Source organism: Triturus cristatus, chromosome 9 (genome assembly GCF_964204655.1).
Source record: "Triturus cristatus chromosome 9, aTriCri1.1, whole genome shotgun sequence".
NCBI lineage: Eukaryota > Metazoa > Chordata > Amphibia > Caudata > Salamandridae > Triturus > Triturus cristatus.
The window spans coordinates 145909508-145926901 of record NC_140592.1 but is presented as its reverse complement, the minus strand read 5'-3'; the positions used below and the strand labels follow the sequence as shown (position 1 = coordinate 145926901).

General features: G+C 46.1%; 1 protein-coding gene across 2 annotated transcripts in view; it reads left to right on the top strand.

Annotated features, from left to right (window-relative positions):
• Positions 1 to 17007, top strand: part of FAM120A (family with sequence similarity 120 member A) — a 439339-nt gene extending 422332 nt beyond the window's left edge. For both annotated transcript variants that reach the window (XM_085624582.1, XM_085624581.1), the window contains one exon: positions 15111 to 17007. In XM_085624582.1, coding sequence (XP_085480708.1) covers positions 15111 to 15419 — 309 coding nt within the window. In that variant the 3' untranslated portion in view covers positions 15420 to 17007. The remainder of the gene's footprint in view (positions 1 to 15110) is intronic.
• Positions 17008 to 17394: the final 387 nt, after the last annotated feature.

Here is a 17394-nt window from a genome sequence, read left to right as displayed (position 1 = left end):
GCATTTTCTGTGGTGCTGCGCAAGGCGGCCGAGGCCCTTGGGCTCGAGTTGCCTGCCGTGGCTGTGAGGACTAACATCCTCACTGAGGTGCTTCAAACCTCCGCAAGCTCCACTGAGCCTCTGCTGCCGTTCAACGAGGCCCTCACTGACGTTCTGCAGGGCACCTGGTCCAAGCCCTCCACAGTTCCTCCTGTGGATAGGAACGTTGCCAGGCGCCACCGCCCTGCTCCGGGCGACCCCAGTTTCCTGTCCCAACATCCCACCCCCGAGAGTCTGGTTATCCAGGCCTCTACTTCCCAATCCTCCTTCCCGACCGCTCCGCCGGATCGGGATTCCAAGAGACTCGAGCAGTTCGGCAAGAAACTGTTTTCGTCCCTTAGTTTGGGCCTGCGGTCCTTAAATACCGCCTGTCTCTTGGACCGTTATTCCCATTCCCTGTGGGATACGGTGGAGGACGTGCTGCCCCTGTGTCCGGAGGAGGTCCGGACGCGTCTTACCCAGGCTTTGGCCGATGGGAGGGATGCAGCACGGCACGCCATACGATGTGGGCTTGACACCACGGACTCGCTGGGTCGGGCGATTTCCACCACGGTGGCGCTCCGCCGCCACGCCTGGATGCGGTCCACGTCATTTTCCGGGGATGTCCAGACAACCCTCATGGACATGCCCTTTGATGGCACTCGCCTGTTTGGTGAGAAGGCGGACAGTGCGCTGAACCGCTTTAAGGACTCCCGGGCTACGGCCAAGTCCTTGGGCCTCGCGGCTCCGCGGGCGCACACCTCCGCTTTTCGCCCCTTTCGTGGCCAAGGAAGGGGCGCCTCCTCACGTCCGCAAAGCCACCAGCCGCAGAACCAACCTGCGCGCGGTCGCGGACGTGGCTTCCGCCGTGGCGGAAATGGAGGCCGACGTGGTCAGCCCACATCCACCCCGGCAGCATCCGCCTCAAAGCCTTCCTAGTCCGAGCTTTCAGGCCCATTCCACGCCAGTGGGCGGCAGAGTTCGCCATCACCTGCTCCACTGGCGGTCCATAACATCGGACAGGTGGGTGCTGCAAATCGTCCGAAGGGGCTACTCCCTCCCCTTCGAGACGACCCCTCCAGCCATGCCACCGCAGCACCACCGTATCTCGGGGGATCATTTGGATCTTCTCCGCGAGGAAGTTTCGGCTCTCTTGGCCAAGGGGGCCGTCGAGCGCGTTCCGAGTCCAGAAGTAGGTCGTGGTTGTTATTCCCACTACTTTCTGGTTCCCAAGAAAGGCAAGGGGGGCCTCCGCCCTATCTTGGACCTCCGGAACGTCAATACCTTCCTCCGCAAGGAAAGGTTCAAGATGCTAACGTTGGCTCAGGTTTTAGCTGCCCTAGACCCTGGAGACTGGATGGTAGCGTTGGACTTGCAGGACGCTTATTTCCACATCCCCGTCCTGCCGGCCCACCGGCGTTACCTGCGGTTCACGGTGGGCCAAGAGCACTTTCAGTTTACCGTGCTCCCCTTCGGCCTCACCAGTGCCCCTCGGGTGTTCACGAAAGTGATGGCGGTGGTCGCAGCTCATCTGCGCAGATCAGGGGTTCCAGTCTTCCCCTATCTCGACGACTGGTTGTTGAAGGCGGGCTCGCCCCAGGCAGTCGTCTCCCACCTCCAGACTACGGCGGATCCCCTGCATTTGCTGGGGTTTTCCATCAACGTGCCGAAGTCACACCTGAGTCCCTCTCAGAAGCTCCTCTTCATCGGAGCGGTTCTCGATTCGGCGCGGTTCCGGGTCCATCCACCGGAACAGCGGGTCCGGGATATACGGGCCCTGATTCCCATCTTTCGGCCTCTATCCCGGGTTTCGGTCAGGCTAGTGTTGCGGCTTCTGGGGCTGATGGCTTCCTGCATCCTACTAGTGCATCACGCCAGGCAGCGCATGCGGGCTCTGCAGTGGGACCTGAAGTTTCAGTGGGCCCAGCATCACGGCAACCTGTCCGACCATGTCTTGATCTCGGAGGGCACTGCACAACAGTTGCAGTGGTGGCTCACGGACCGCGAGTGGGTCATGGGCAAGAGCCTCTCCCTTCCCCAACCAGAGCTTGTCGTAGTGACGGATGCGTCCCTCCTGGGATGGGGTGGCCATATGGGAGAGGCGGAGATCAGAGGCCTCTGGTCTCCGGCGGAGTCTCGTCTCCACATCAACCTGTTGGAGTTGAGAGCGATCCGGCTTGCACTGAAAGCCTTCCTTCCCTCTGTCAGGGGAAGTGTCGTGCAGGTGTTCACGGACAACACCACCGCCATGTGGTATTGCAACAAACAGGGCGGGGTGGAGTCGTGGACCCTTTGTCAGGAGGCTCTGCGCCTCTGGACATGGCTGGAACACCAGGGCGTCACCCTGGTCGTTCAACATCTGGCGGGCTCTCTGAACGCCAGAGCAGACGAACTCAGCCGCCGGTGCATGATGGATCACGAATGGCGTCTGAACTCCGAAGTGGCGCAAGGCCTCTTTCAGCAGTGGGGAGAGCCTTGGTTAGATCTATTCGCCACCGAAGAGAACGCGCAATGTCAGCAGTTCTGCGCGTTGGAATTTCCAAGGCGGCACTCGCTCGGCGACGCTTTTCGTCACGAGTGGAGTTGCGGTCTGTTGTACGCCTTTCCGCCTATACCACTTCTGCCCAGAGTGCTGAAGAAGATCAGGCACGACCGGGCCCAAGTCATCTTGGTGGCTCCGGATTGGGCACGAAGATACTGGTATCCCGAGCTACTCAGTCTGTTGACCGATCCCCCGATACGTCTGCCCCTTCGGGAGGATCTTCTGTCGCAGCAGCAGGGGACGGTCCTCCACCCGAACCTGTCCAGCCTCCACCTCCATGCGTGGAGATTGAGCGGCGGCAGTTGATGCCATTTGACTTGCCTCCTGAAGTCTGTGATATCATTCTGGCAGCCAGGCGTCCCTCCACAAAGTCGGTATACGCCTGCCGGTGGAACAAATTTGTGGCATGGTGCACAGCAAAGGCTGTGGATCCCCTTTCCGCCCCTCTTTCTGAGGTTCTCCTCTTCCTTCTTTCTCTGGCCCGGCAGGGCTCTGCCCTGGGCACCCTGAAAGGTTATCTTGCTGCCATCTCCGCCTTCTTGCGGCTTCCTGATCAGCCTTCTCTTTTCAAGTCCCCTGTGGTTACGCGCTTTCTCAAAGGCATTACACACACGTTCCCTCCTGTCCCTTTTGTGATGCCTCAGTGGGACTTGAATCTGGTTTTGACATTCCTGATGTGCGCTCCCTTCGAGCCTCTTCACAATTGCCCTCTTCGTCTTCTAACTCTAAAGACTGCTTTTCTGGTGGCCATCACCTCGGCTAGACGGGTGAGTGAGCTCCAGGCTTTATCTTCAAAGCCTCCTTTTCTGTCTGTTCATCCGGACAAGGTTGTCCTTCGGCCTCGTCCCTCCTTTCTTCCTAAAGTGGTGACTCCATTTCACCTTGGGCAGTCTGTCACCTTGCCCACCTTCTTTCCGCCTCCGCATCCTTCTAAAGAGGAAGAGAGGCTCCACCGTCTGGACCCAAAACGTGCGCTCTCCTTTTATCTGGACCGCACAAAACAGTTCCGGGTGGACGACCAGCTTTTTGTTGGGTACGTGGGCGCTAAGAAGGGGAAAGCTGTGCACAAACGAACCATCTCTCGGTGGGTCGTTTTGTGTATCAAAATCTGCTATTCCTTGGCTAAAAAGGACCCTCCTGTTGGGCTGCGCGCCCATTCTACTCGGGCCACGGCGGCTACTACTGCCTTGGGACGGGGAGTCCCTTTGCAGGACATCTGTCAGGCGGCGACATGGGCTTCGCTACACACGTTTGCCAGGCATTATTGCCTTGACAGCCAAGTCCGGAGGGATGGCTTCTTTGGCCGTTCTGTCCTCCAGGACTTTCTGGTGTGATCTTGGTTCGCAGACCCACCACCGGGGATGGTATTGCTTGGGTATCTATTCTAAGGTGAGGAATCTAACTAACGTGTTTCTTTCAGATGAACAAGTTACTTACCTTCGGTAACGATGTATCTGTAAGAAACATTAGTTAGTTAGATTCCTCACCGACCCTCCCATCCTCCCCGTTCTGCGAACTGACATCTAGGGTTAAGGTTGTCCTTTTCAGGCCCCTAGATTTTATTTTTGGCACCAGTGTCGGTCTTTGCATGGCTCTGCGTTCCTGGCGCGGAAGGCTATGTACAAGAACTGACGTCAGCGCGCGAGGGCGGCGTCTAAGTACTCCGACGACGTAATCCCGGCGCACGACGCCGACGACGGACGCGGAGCCGCAGACGATGCCTAGCGACGCGCCAGGGGTATTTCTGACGAAAAATCTTCCGGATCCAGTCTGACGCCTGGGGATATTCTAAGGTGAGGAATCTAACTAACTAATGTTTCTTACAGATACATCGTTACCGAAGGTAAGTAACTTGTTCTTCAGTTGCGGAATTGGCTCTCTATACTTTTAATGTAAAAAGAGCCCTCATGTACTGTGGTGACCGAACCAAACCATTTAGGAAGACACAACAACTCTGTGTTGCTTTCTCCAAACCCCAGAAAGGGAAGGCTGTAGCCAAGTTAGGCATTGCCAGATTGATCGTTGGATGCATCCAAAAATGCTATGCTTAAGCTTAAAGGAATGTATCCACTCTTCCGAGAGCCCACTCCACTCGGAAGAAGGGAAACCTCTATGACCTTCTTGGGGAACATTCCAGCAGCTGACATGCAAAGAAGCTACTTAGTCTACGCCACACACTGTCACAGAACATTACAATATGGATGTACTAGCTCACCAAAAAGCTAATGTTGGTCAGGTAGTGCTCTGTATACTCTTTCAACACCCACAGGCTAGTCATCCCGTTTTGCGAGGACTGCTTTACAGTCTATGCACAGCATGTGTATCCACACCCATACATGCCTCTAACAGAAAATGTTGCTTACCCTGTGAGCATCTGTTCGAGGCATGTGGTGCTGTAGATTCACATTCACCCACCCTCCTCCCTGGATGCCTGTAGCTGTTGCAGTATCCTTTAGTATCTCTTTTTTCCTCTTTTGCATGGGCATCTTTCTATACATCGCTTTGCTTCACATGCAGCCTCTCCCGCCATGTGGGAAAAAAATCTTCAATGGACACAATGACTTTGCCCATTGCCAGCAAGAGGAGGAGTCACTATACCTCCTGACTCGAAAGACTTCTTCGAAGAAAAAGAACTTGCACACATCCGAGCTCAACATTAGATGGGAGGAGTATGTACAGCATGTGAATCTGCAGCACTACATGCCACAAACTGATGCTAACAGGATAAACAACATTTTCTGTTCTAGCCCTGCTTAGTAGGGCTTATCAAAAAAACACGCAGCTGGGAAATTAACCCCCATGTTGTCGTGTAGTTTCTACTAATCCGTAGGATCTGCGCGTTTGTTGGACAACATAAACTAGGGGCCTGGTGCCTAGACTGATTCCAGACAACCCCGTAGGATATTTTGGCGTATGGACCAGCTAGCTCACAGTGCCACCGTAAGGCCCCCACCCCCCTAACTTTACCAGGGAGCTAATGGTTTTTGGCAACCACTGAACATGAGAGCCCTGACCCCTCAGGGATCGTAGAAACAGTACAGACCCTTTTGCTTAGACACCCTTGCTCACTTATTCTGAGCAAGGTATACAGAGAATACACAGTTGGACGTTTTCAATATATTTATTGAACCAACGTTATTCTTGTATAAAATACATGTGCTGCAATGATAGACAGAAGCAGATAAGTAATTTCAAACACCAAAAGCGTGAATAGTAGATATGGTTCTACCATGGTGCTAAGACAATGCATATATGTAGGTATATAAAACAAGGCAGTATCCGAACGTACTCCTACTATGCGATTCCCTACTCCAAGTTTACCTAGAGTGCGTGTAGGTGTAGAGCCAAGAATCCCCCCAAAGGACGATCCAACCCCATTACTTGGTGGGAGAGAATGAAGGACTCCGTCTTAGTCACAAACTTGACACCCCTCACAAGATGTCATACCACTGCGTAATGAAGTCTCAGCATTCAAGGACCCTTAGTGTCAGCTGAAGTGCCTCCTCTCCTGATCTATCGGGATGCTCATCTTTTACAATAGAAAGCAGCCTTGCGATTTGCGTATAGATTAGAGATGTTATGGATATGTAGATCGCCTTGTCACCCTGTTGATGAAGACAGAGACGACATTTGCACATAGTGTGTGGTAGAGATCCTGTACATGATATTGAGGGCATTGTGATAATGTTGTGCGAAGCTAGATGTGTAAATAGGTTTAGTTTCAGGGAAACTAATCCAGCAATGTCGCAAACGCAATACATGCTAAAGGTTGCTGCTGAAAAATAGGACAGTGTAAGAAATAAGCTGCTTCGCTACATAGGCCTAACTCAGGAATATAACAATGTACTTCATCAGTAGTTTCGACAGTAGGGAACAGCCACAATCTGTTCACCTCTGCAGAGAATGCAAAATTCCCAAACTTCGCATCCAGGTACCCACGTCCACCCCTCAAGGGCAAAGCTGTATAGGTGAACTGGTCAGTATATTTGCTTTTCCGTCACTAACTATGGTTCGGTACACAGTGTGGAAAATGAGGCAGGCACCAATGAACGATTCTAACAATTGTTCTCCATACGATTCGTCATGTCAGTTCATCCTCCCAAAAACTTGTCCCTGCATGAATCCCTACTCTAACAGCATCAGGATCAGTGATCACACCGAAACCTCAAGGCCTTGAATCTTGCAATTTGGCACCTGAGGTCTAAAGAGTTTGGTTACTTTCAGCTTCCAGAATAGTGCATGCTTATTCTAAAGGATGCTAGCAGGACTACTGCAAGGGTGTATTGCAAAGCTAAATAGAGAAGGCTTATTCACTACAGTCTCAGCAGAATGAAACAAACATCCCTTGCAGGTGTCAAGACATCTTCTGCTGTTTGCTGCATCTGCAAAACATCAGGCTTGGTATACACCGCTTTTATGGTACACTTGGCAGCAGAAGCAGCCTACATGCAAAGGAGCAACAGTCTTTCTATAAAATTCCCGTTGTAAAGTTGTTCATGGACGGTCTAAAATGTTATCCTGTCCAAGGCACCACCAGTCCTGCGTGAGATCTTAATGTAGTTCTCAACCGGCTCATGGGAAACCATCTCAATAAGTTACATTCTTGCCCACTGCAATATCTTTCATTTGGAAAGTTGCCTTCCTCATTGAAATCAGTTCACTGGATAGAGGAAGTGAATTACAAAACCTTACTTGAAGTATTTTATTCAAATGGACAAAGACCTTGTTCTAAGAACAAAACCACACTTTGTCTAACCTATTCTTCCCGTAACATGTTAACCTATTACTAAGTTACAAAGTTTCTTCCACAGCGTGAAAAGAAAGTTGGAGTACACATAGAATCAGTTACAGAAGTAATAATGTAGTCGGATAGGCATGTAGTTCAGTGTATCAACTTCATTGCAGGTATTCACACTTATATGGTCGTTGTGGAAGAGTTGTTGATTGCATAAAACCATCAAGGCAGGCTTTCTTTCCACAACCTAAGTCAGTTGCAGAAAGAGCCTTACAAACTTTAGATATCAAAAGATCCCTGATGTACTACGTTAACCATACAAAATGTATTACGCCCAAAAAGTAAATATTTATTTCTCTAGCCAACTAACACTTAACAAACCCATTTCAAGACTTGCCTTGTGCTATGAATAGTTAAAGGCTTTGAAGTGTTATGCCAAAGCAAAGCTCACTGGATTTGAATTTAGTGTAAGAGGTTTCTGGGAATGGAACATGAGTCACTTCTAAACCGAAAGTCTCCATCAAAGAAACACAATTTGCAACATCTACTACTATAATGCAGGAGTGTGTAAAGCATTTGAATCTACAGCACTACAGTTAGCAAGCCATTTGTTACAGCTAGGTAAGTAGCATTTTCCTTTACTTATTTAACACTAACAAAATGGTTCTATTTAAAATCTGCTTTGCAGAAAATTGGTGTTATTGTGCATTATAAAGCTTTTCAAAATGTATGTTTGTAGATTCTGCATACATTCTCCATGGCTTTGAAAATTTACTAAGCGAAAAGCAAGATGGCGACCGTGTGAGGCAGTCGTAGGTGGCTCTCACGGGGTGACATGCTTACTTAATTTAACTCCCTGCTACCACAGAATGCAACCCTCCCCCCCATGTTGGAAAATACGATGCTGGCATTAGGATAGAAACAGGATTTATGGTACCTAGGCTTGAAGGTTGGATAGCGGCACTCGCGGAAATTGCAGAGACGCTGATCATAGGGTGCAGAGGCTTTGATAAAGAGCTATCCCGATTCTCGAGGCGAAGTGAGGAGTGCAGTGCTGTTCCAGCCGTCAGCGTGATGCCACCAAAGTCTGTCACGAGACTCCAGACCACTCCCCCGGAAAGATCAGATGGAAACCGAGACGGCTCCCACCACCCAAGGACGCCAGCAGAAGGGCCACGCTGAGAATCTCCCTGACGGGAAGGGGAGGGGTGCTGGGTCACAGCCCCAGCCACATTGCAGTCTAAGTTATTGATCTGCTTCGGGGCTCTAGCACTCAAGGAACGGATCGGGCCGATGAGCAGCCAAGAGCAGGAGGATAGATCAGGAGAATAACGGGTAAGCCACCGGTGGGCCCAGAGGAGGTGGTTTGCCCAGTGGAGACGGGGGAGCCTTCTGAAAATGAGGCAATGTATGGGACAGTACAGGGGGTTCTATACGAGACCCTGAACCAATTTTCCTCACAGTTAAAGGGGTGTATGGAGGCCCGTAAGGAGACAGACGCATGGGGGAGGAAAATCAGGAAATTCTGCCAGAGGCGGGCATCGGGGCTGATCCAGGTACGGGAGAAGCCGGTGCAGATAACATTGAGCAAAATACGGGGGCCCTTGGGGGTCGCGAGGTCCTACAGGAGGGAGTAAATCGATCTACCCAAGAGGATCTGGCGGACTTGGTAAATAAAGGAGGGGCCCTGGCAGTTGTGGATGAAGGGGCCAGGAGAATATTGAATGACCACCTGGGGGGGAGGGGGGGCAACACCTTAAGGCTCAAGACTTGAGGATAAAAGAAAAAGAGCCCCCAGGGTCAGCCAGGGGAGAGGGCTATCGACTCAGAAGCAAAAGATTTCTATTCCCTATCGGATGCCACCTGGTCAGGATTGGGGTCAGACACTGGATCTAATATAGAATCAAGTGAGGAGGACAGTGATTCTGGGAAAGGTATCCGTGATATCAGTGGTAGGCAAAATATACCACCTACTACGAAGATGAACTCCAGAGTACCTAGAGCTGAGAGCCGAAGACTGAATGAGTTGCGATGGTACTACTCTCTTGGAGATCAATTGATTGGGAACAGTAAGCAACCTACCAGGGAAGCAGAAGCAATCACAGTGCCTCCTACACTGGAATCAATTCTGCAGTACGTTGTTGCACATCGTGAGGAAGCCCGCATAGAGAGCAAACGTGCACAAAATGTGGCGCGGAAACTTCAGGGGGTGGTCAGGAAAATCGCAAGAACCTGTAATAATATCTGTGACCGGATGACTGAAGTGGAATCAAGAACCGCTACATTGGAGGTGGATTTAGCAGGCTCAAAGGGGCAAGTGGAGGCACACGAGGCTCAGCTTGTTAATATCCATTGGAAACTGGAAGAAAGTGAGAACCGTCAAAGGAGGAACAACTTACGATTTCTTGGGATTCCGAAAGTAAAGGAAGGATCAGACGTTAGATTATTTATGATTCAGTTGCTGCAGAAATCTTTCTCAGACCTGGAAGGGTGGATATGGCCACAGGAAATACAAAGGGCACATCGAGTGCCATTCAATATGCGCCAGCCAACTCGTCCTGATGCCAAACCACGGGCACTACTGATTTACTTTGGGAACTATCTATTGAGACAGAGCGTGTTTGAGAAGGCCAAACCAGATGCACAACGGGCAGCAGATGGGTACTCTTTTCACCCGGCCAGACTTCTGCCATATCACAGTGGAACGAAGATGGCGCTTACGCCATATGATCACTCAGTTCCAGGAAAAGGGAGCACAATCCTTCCTATTAAACCTGGCCCGGCTGAAAGTAGTCTGGAAGGACCGGGTTAGAGTCTTCATCTCGGAGATCAAGGCCAAGGAGTTTCTAGACGCTGGGGGTATATGATTTGGTCTTTCGGGGGTTGCCTTGTGGTGCAGAAACGTGTAGAATTCTTGGAGCCAGGGGGTTATAATCAAGATGCCTTCAGATGCCTCCTTCCGGTCTCCTCGATATTAAAGACTTTTTTGTTTTACTTATAAATGTTGTAGCACAAGGTGGGGGGTTTTAGTAAGTAGGTAAAGAAGCGGAGGAAAAAAAGGGGGGGGAAATGCACTGATTGTTTTACACATGTCACCCTAGGGAGAATACCACCAATCATCACCCACAGACCTAGTCAGGTCTGTTGCTTCACAACACAGGGAGTGGAGAGGGAGAGGGAGGATCTGGGGGGGAAGGGAGGGGGGAAAAAACTCAGGAAAGTAGACTATGGTTGCAAAGTTAAGATGCGGGTTTCAGGCAGTTTGAAGGAATGGTTCAAGAGGCAAAGTAGGTACCAAGGAAAAAGTTGGGATGGGTAGGTTGACTATTTGTATGATAAATATCGGGTGCTGAACGATCGAGTTAAGAGAGGTAGGACCAGAGAAGTACTGCGAACACTTGGCTTGGATATTATTTGTCAGCAAGAGATCCACATACATTGGCAGAAGAGATGGCTTAATGTTATTCCAGGCTATACCCAAGCAATTTGTTCATCACAGACTTCTAACACTGTAGGGGTTGCAATTCATATATCTAACAGGCTGCTACCCATTAAACGGACACTATCGGATAAGTGGGGTAGGTGGGCAATTGCTCCAATTCCAAGCTATGGTACACCATGCACTTTTTAAGGATCAAATCTAGATGATGCAGACTTGTTGGCAGAATTAGAAATTGAACTTGCCTCCTGGCCAGCCCCCCTGAATATTTGTGGTGATTTTAATATTCATATCGATGCAAGTGGTGTGGGTAGGGGAGGATTTCAGGGGAGGAAACCACAGGTCTTTCAAGCTCAACAGGCATTAATTGATAGTCATGGGTTGGTAGATATGTGGGCATCCAAAAAACTAGGGGATCCAGGATATACCTATTATTCATGCCCACATAGAAAATATGTAAGGTTAGATTATTTTTACGTCTCTTCCTCTTTAATAGTAGGAGCACCGATCAGGAAGCTACCGAAGGTCCTTTCGGATCATAACCCCTTGGTATTGGATATAGATGCCCAGGGGTATGTAAAAGCTGCGGTAAAATGGACCTTTGACAGGAAGCTATTAGCTACTGAAGGTTTTATTGATCATATCAGGGGCTGGACTACTCAGTTTTATGACACCAATAGGTATATTGCTTCAAGGGAAAATGTATGGGATGCATTTAAAGCAGGGCTCAGGGGGGAGATAATTAGTTTTGTGGGGTTTCATCAAAAAAAAAATGATGAGGGAATACTTGTACTGATGAAGGAGCTGAGTAGGTATGAGGAAAAGCACTTGACAGCTATTGCGCAAAAACAGCTACAGCTGCAATTGGATCTTGAATTAAAAGTAATTTGAACTAAGGCTGAAATAAATGGGGTGTTTAACAAAATAGTAGGTGAAAGGTCTAAACTTCCCGGCGAGATAATTATGAATATGGAGAAATGACGGGGAAACATCTGGCACTCCGTATAAGACAAAGGGTAGCCGCAAGCAGCATTACAAGGTTAAAAGGGAAGGATGGTAAAATTGCCACTGAGCCTCAAGAGATATTAAAAATATTTGCGGGTTTCTACCAAGATCTCTATAATTCTAGGCTGAGCACTCCAATATCAGGAAATGCAGGTTTAGAATTACTTCCAATGGTTCAGGAACTAGAAATAGACATTACAATGGAGGAGGTCAATGAGGCATTGTTGTTGATGGCTTCAGGGAAGGCGACAGGCCCTGACGGAATACCAATGGAGATTTATAAAGCTCTGCATAAAGAATTAGTCCCCCTTCTGCTAGACTTGTTTTTAGCAGTACAACAGAAAGGAATTCCACCAAAATCCTGGCAGGACACTAAAATAGTTATATTTTTGAAGAATGGAAAGGCAGCGGAAGATCCAGCCTCATATAGGCCAATTTCATTGGTAAACACTGACGAAAAGATTTATTCTAAAATCTTAGCGCTCAGGTTATCAAAGATAATTGACTCTCTAGTAAGCTCATGGCAACATGGCTTCATCCCGGACAGAGGAACGGCAGACCATATACAAAGGGTAATATAATTATTTGTATTGCAGAGACCTCTGGCAACAGATGTCATTGATATTGTTGGATGCTCAAAAAGCGTTTGACCAGGTGGAGTGGGCAAACCTTTGGCAGAAATGGTTTCGGTCCACGTATTTTAACTGCCCTAATAGCCATGTATGTTCAATCGTATGCAAAAATACAGCCTATGGGGAGGGAGTCGGGGAAGGTGAAGATTGCCAGGGGCACAAGGCAGGGCTGCCCTTGCTCCCCAATACTTTTTGCATTATATATAGACCCGCTGATTAGATCAATATTAAATGATCAGGTAATTGAGCCGGTAGTGGTAAGGGGTTACATCACTAAGGTTTTAGCCTATGCTGATGACATTGCAGTAGTCACCCCTGACCCACAAGTGGCAATAGGGAGGATTGAAAATCTGGCCCGGGAGTTTGGGAAGCAGTCAGGGTATGGGTTAAATGCAGACAAAACTAAAATTGTCTGTTCTAAGTCGGTCACCTGGCAGGATTCAAGGAGGACGGAGGCAGCCACGTATTTAGGGATAACCATTGCAGCAGTTGTTGGGACAATCTGGAATATTAACGCAGATCCTCTTATTAGGAAAATAGGGGCGGATTTAAAGAGAATGGATAACCTGCATTTATCCATTATTGTAAGGGCAAATGTCATAAAGATGACAACGTTTCCTAAAATTCTATATCTATTACAATGTATACCACTGGAACCTCCGAACTATTTTTTTTTTAAATAGAGGGAGATCTCCTCTCAGTTGATTTGGGGATACAAGAAAGTCAGGAGATCTTTGAAATTAATGACCCAACACAATATAGAGAGGGGCTGGCTGTTCCCAATCTCCTTATATTATTATTGGGCTATTATGCTCCAGCAAATGGCCATTTTATTCAGACCTAGATCGATAATATCAGCAGATCAGGACAAGGAGATACCGCCCTCCATTTTCGAATTAGCTATGGGTGACTCAGCACTAGGGGCAGTACTTAGACAATTGGAGGGGAGCTATTACAAGAAAACTCAGTTTAAACCCCTTAGAGCAGCCTGGCATGTATGGCATAAATCCAGTAAATTGCTAAAAATTCCAGAAATCCAGCGCTATTTGTCATTATGGCGCTCATCAATCTTCTTGGCTCCACTGTATGATAAAATTGGTAGGCATTGGGAGCAGGCGGGAATTAAATGTATTTGCGATATTGTTAACTCAAATGGACTTATGCCATTTGAAGAGATTCAGGAACGATATGGGGTAGATCCCCGATGTCTATTTAAGTACATACAGATTAGGGAGGCAATCAAATCAGCTATCTCTCAATTTACTAATCTGGCCCGTTTCCCACTTCTAGATTGCCTAGTTTATAAACAGCCTTGAGTGAAGGAAATATATGCAATGCTGGTGGAGGCTAACACTGATGATCTAGTTAGAACGGAAAGCGGGTGGGCAGATAAACTGGGAAATCAGGATGTGGATCCTTAGAACTGTCAAAAAAGGTTCTCTTATCTGCCAATCTTAAGGCTCAACAATTTAAAACAGTTTTCAGACTTTACTTTACACCAGCTAAACTGTGGGCATGGGGGAAAAGGGAGACTAATAACTGCCCAAGATGTGGACAAGGTCCGGCTGATATGGCACATATGTATGCTGAATGTTGTAAATTAAGCGCAGTGAAGCAAGGGATTGGATCATTCCTGCATAAGGTCATAGGGCGAGGGGTTTCACTGACTTCATCTTTAATATTATTAGGTTGTGATGAGACCTTACAGCTAGAATTGATCCAAGTTTATTTTTATTTCATGGTAACAGCAACTCTACGTATAATGATTGCTTCAAAGTGGAAGGATGAAGATCCTCCGACATACCAAGCCTGGTACACCAGTCTCTTCCATGTATTCAACTTAGAGATGGCATTATATAAAAGTAAGGGAAGTAGAGCTAGGAAAAAGGGGTTACAAATCTGGGGCCCCTTGGTGGAGCAACAAGGATAAAAGGAAAGTGTATGCTTTTAAGGTTAAAAGAAAGTATATATATTTCTTGCTACTATGATTTTGGATTAATTATGATTCCTTTATTTCTGTTGCCTGTGTTGCTGCTGTATGCTGCTTGTCTATATTTGTAACCATTGTAACTTTCCTGAGTAGCAATAATAATAATAAAATTACTAAGCTATATGTTGCAGATTAACTCGCACTGTGGAAAAACATTTCAAGGCTAAACTAGGAGCAAAGACCAAAAATCATGAACTTTGCAAAACTAAGCTTATGAATAAAAAAAGATTACATATTTTTCACCATTCAGTTCTCCATTCATCCTTTTTCAAAATTATCAAAAAAGCAAGAATTGGGTCAGGTCACTCTAAAGCTGTAAATGTTTCTGGTTTTCTTTATTGGTATTAGCAAAACAATCAATCATGTCATTTGCCTGGGTGATAATTTGCTTCTTATTTAGCACTCATTCCTTCCATTAATCATGCATAGATTTGCTTGCTTTCCATTTTCATGACATCTTGTTGCTAAATTGTTAAACCACTTCATTGTAATAACTCTAGCACAATATTGGAGGAACCGAATTAACTCCAGAGCATCCTAGTGGCGTCCTTACAGTGCTCCTCTTTCCTACAACAGCGTAGGATGGGAGTCTAGTGCCCTCAGCTACTACAACCGTGTTAATTCCACTGATGTGGTCCTGGCACCTATTCTCTGTATCTCTTATATTAGTGAGAATCTGCATTAGAAGTAACAGTTCCCGTCCAGTAGTATGTTATTTTTCTAATGCCTGTTTTTCATTTTTTCCCCAGACAAAACCTCCCTACGCTGCTTCAGCAGAAGAAGTGGCCAAAGAACTCAAAACTCAATCAGAAGATTCCAAGTCCTCAGCCGTGTCTTCAGATGGGTCCCTGGCTGAAAATGGAGTGATATCTGAGGAGAAACCAACTTCACAGATGAATGGAAACACGGGCAATGTCGGGGCTTCCAACCCATCTGAAAGTGCCTTGAATAATGACTCGAAATTGTGCAATACAAATCCTCACTTAAATGCACTAACAGACAGTGTTTGCCATAAGGATGAGACTCTTGAGGCGGCTGTCTTAAAAAAAGAAGAGTAAACCTATTTTTATAGAGGGTGAAGGATGTTGGATGGTTCATGGTTAGGAATATCTGGAAAGAAAGAGAGCCTACAGTGAAGTACATTTTTTCCTTTCCGTAAGAGAAAAATGAAGACTCTGGAAATTCGGATCCCTCTTTTGATGTTAGAGATGAAATAACTCAAACATTTTTATTTTTAACCAGTTGTAGTCAAAATGCTACAATAAACCAAACCAAGAAAATGAAGAGCATTTGACTCCCGCACTTAAAATGAAGTATACAAAAAAAGCTCAAACTGGTTATGACAACAAAACAACATGAAGCTTGTAGTTTTTTTTCTTAAGATATAAAGAAAACACATTGGCAGGCTTTACTTATATATAGCATATAATATAATTTTAGTACTTGGCACCATATGAATGCCATTATATTTGATTTTGCATTACAGTGTCACACAAAAAGCTTTTTTCAAGGCTTTGATTTCATGATTATGAAAAAACTAAAGAGACAACCACACTTTTATTTCCTTTTACTTAAACTTCATCACTGTTAATGTGGTTCTTTTGTGTTAAAATGTGCTATCGAAACAAAAAAAGAAAAATGAGTAACACTGCAGTTCTGCTGATTTTAAATATACATCATACATACTTCACAAGCAAGTTAAATGGAAATAGACTTGAAAAAAATCATAGCAAATGACCTTTCAAAGCAAAACACGTGTTCTGCAACCTTTTGTGACTAATACCATGCATCCGTGATCAATGAACTATGTGGTTTTGAATCAGACGTAGACCATTAGTACTACTATTGAGCTGAACTTCTGCATGGTTCATAATTTTTAAAGTGTGTAGTTAATATTATGCATGTTATTGTCCTCTTTCTTCCATTCTTACAAGTACCGTGCCCATTTGCAAAAGAAAAAAAAGCTAATCAGTAATAGTCCGATAAAAGATGTTAACTATGTTTAGTCATTGACTGATCTTGCTCTAACCTTAAAATTTTGTGATTATTGACCTCTGTTGCATTTATTCTGAAACTTAAAAGGACAATTATCTAGCCGTTTGAATATCAACGTTACCCTGGTGTACTCATTGCTGTATGCATTATTGTTCTCAGTTGCTGTTTTATGCCTTCATATTAGCCAATATGAAATTCTATGGAGAAAAAATACACAAAAAAAGCTTTGATCTTCAAAAATACCCCTTCTGTAGGAAGAAAAAATGCTTGTTCTTGAGAACTTTCCCCATCAAGAATTTAGTATCAGCAATTCTACCCTGTATCATTTGATGTTTCTGTTAGTGTTTCCAAACTTAATGTACTTTGAAATCAGAATCATTTCTTTATATTCATTTTCATATAATTCTCCTGATGCTCTTCATCACACATTAGTGATCAGAAATGAGGTGTAATTCCCTATTCCCTGCCCGCAAGAGCTGAGTAGGTATCTTTATGTAAGTTGAAGGGAGTTTTGCCCCAACTCATGGATTGCGCAAGAATGAACTACTGTTGGGTTTGATTGGTTGTAGATGGATTGTGGTGTGGTGTATTTGAAGGCAATTGAATGCAACTTACAATGCTTAATAAAAATCTTTATTCTTTTAGTATAAATTATTTGTTTGTCTGGTTTATTCAGAGTATGGTAATGCTTTCAATTCACTCCTCTCCGAATGTTTTATCTCTTTGTAGACTGGTGTCACATTAGAACTTGGAACTTTTAGTCTCCTATTGTAGACCTATGCTGTTCTCCTATGAAAAGACAGTCTAGTCATGGAGCAGATCACAGAAGTAAATTTTATTTTATTGTCCAAATAAAATTCTTACCAAAACTGCTGTGAAGGTTTCACAGTGCTCTTCTGATTCAACATTGTGGCCATCTGCACCATTACTCTTGGGAAAAGAAAAATGATCCTCTTCAACACTGTAGGTGCTTTATCTGTACTGTGCAGCTATGCATAGCAGTGCAAGCTTTGCTCGTTCCCTGGGCCTCAGGTTCCA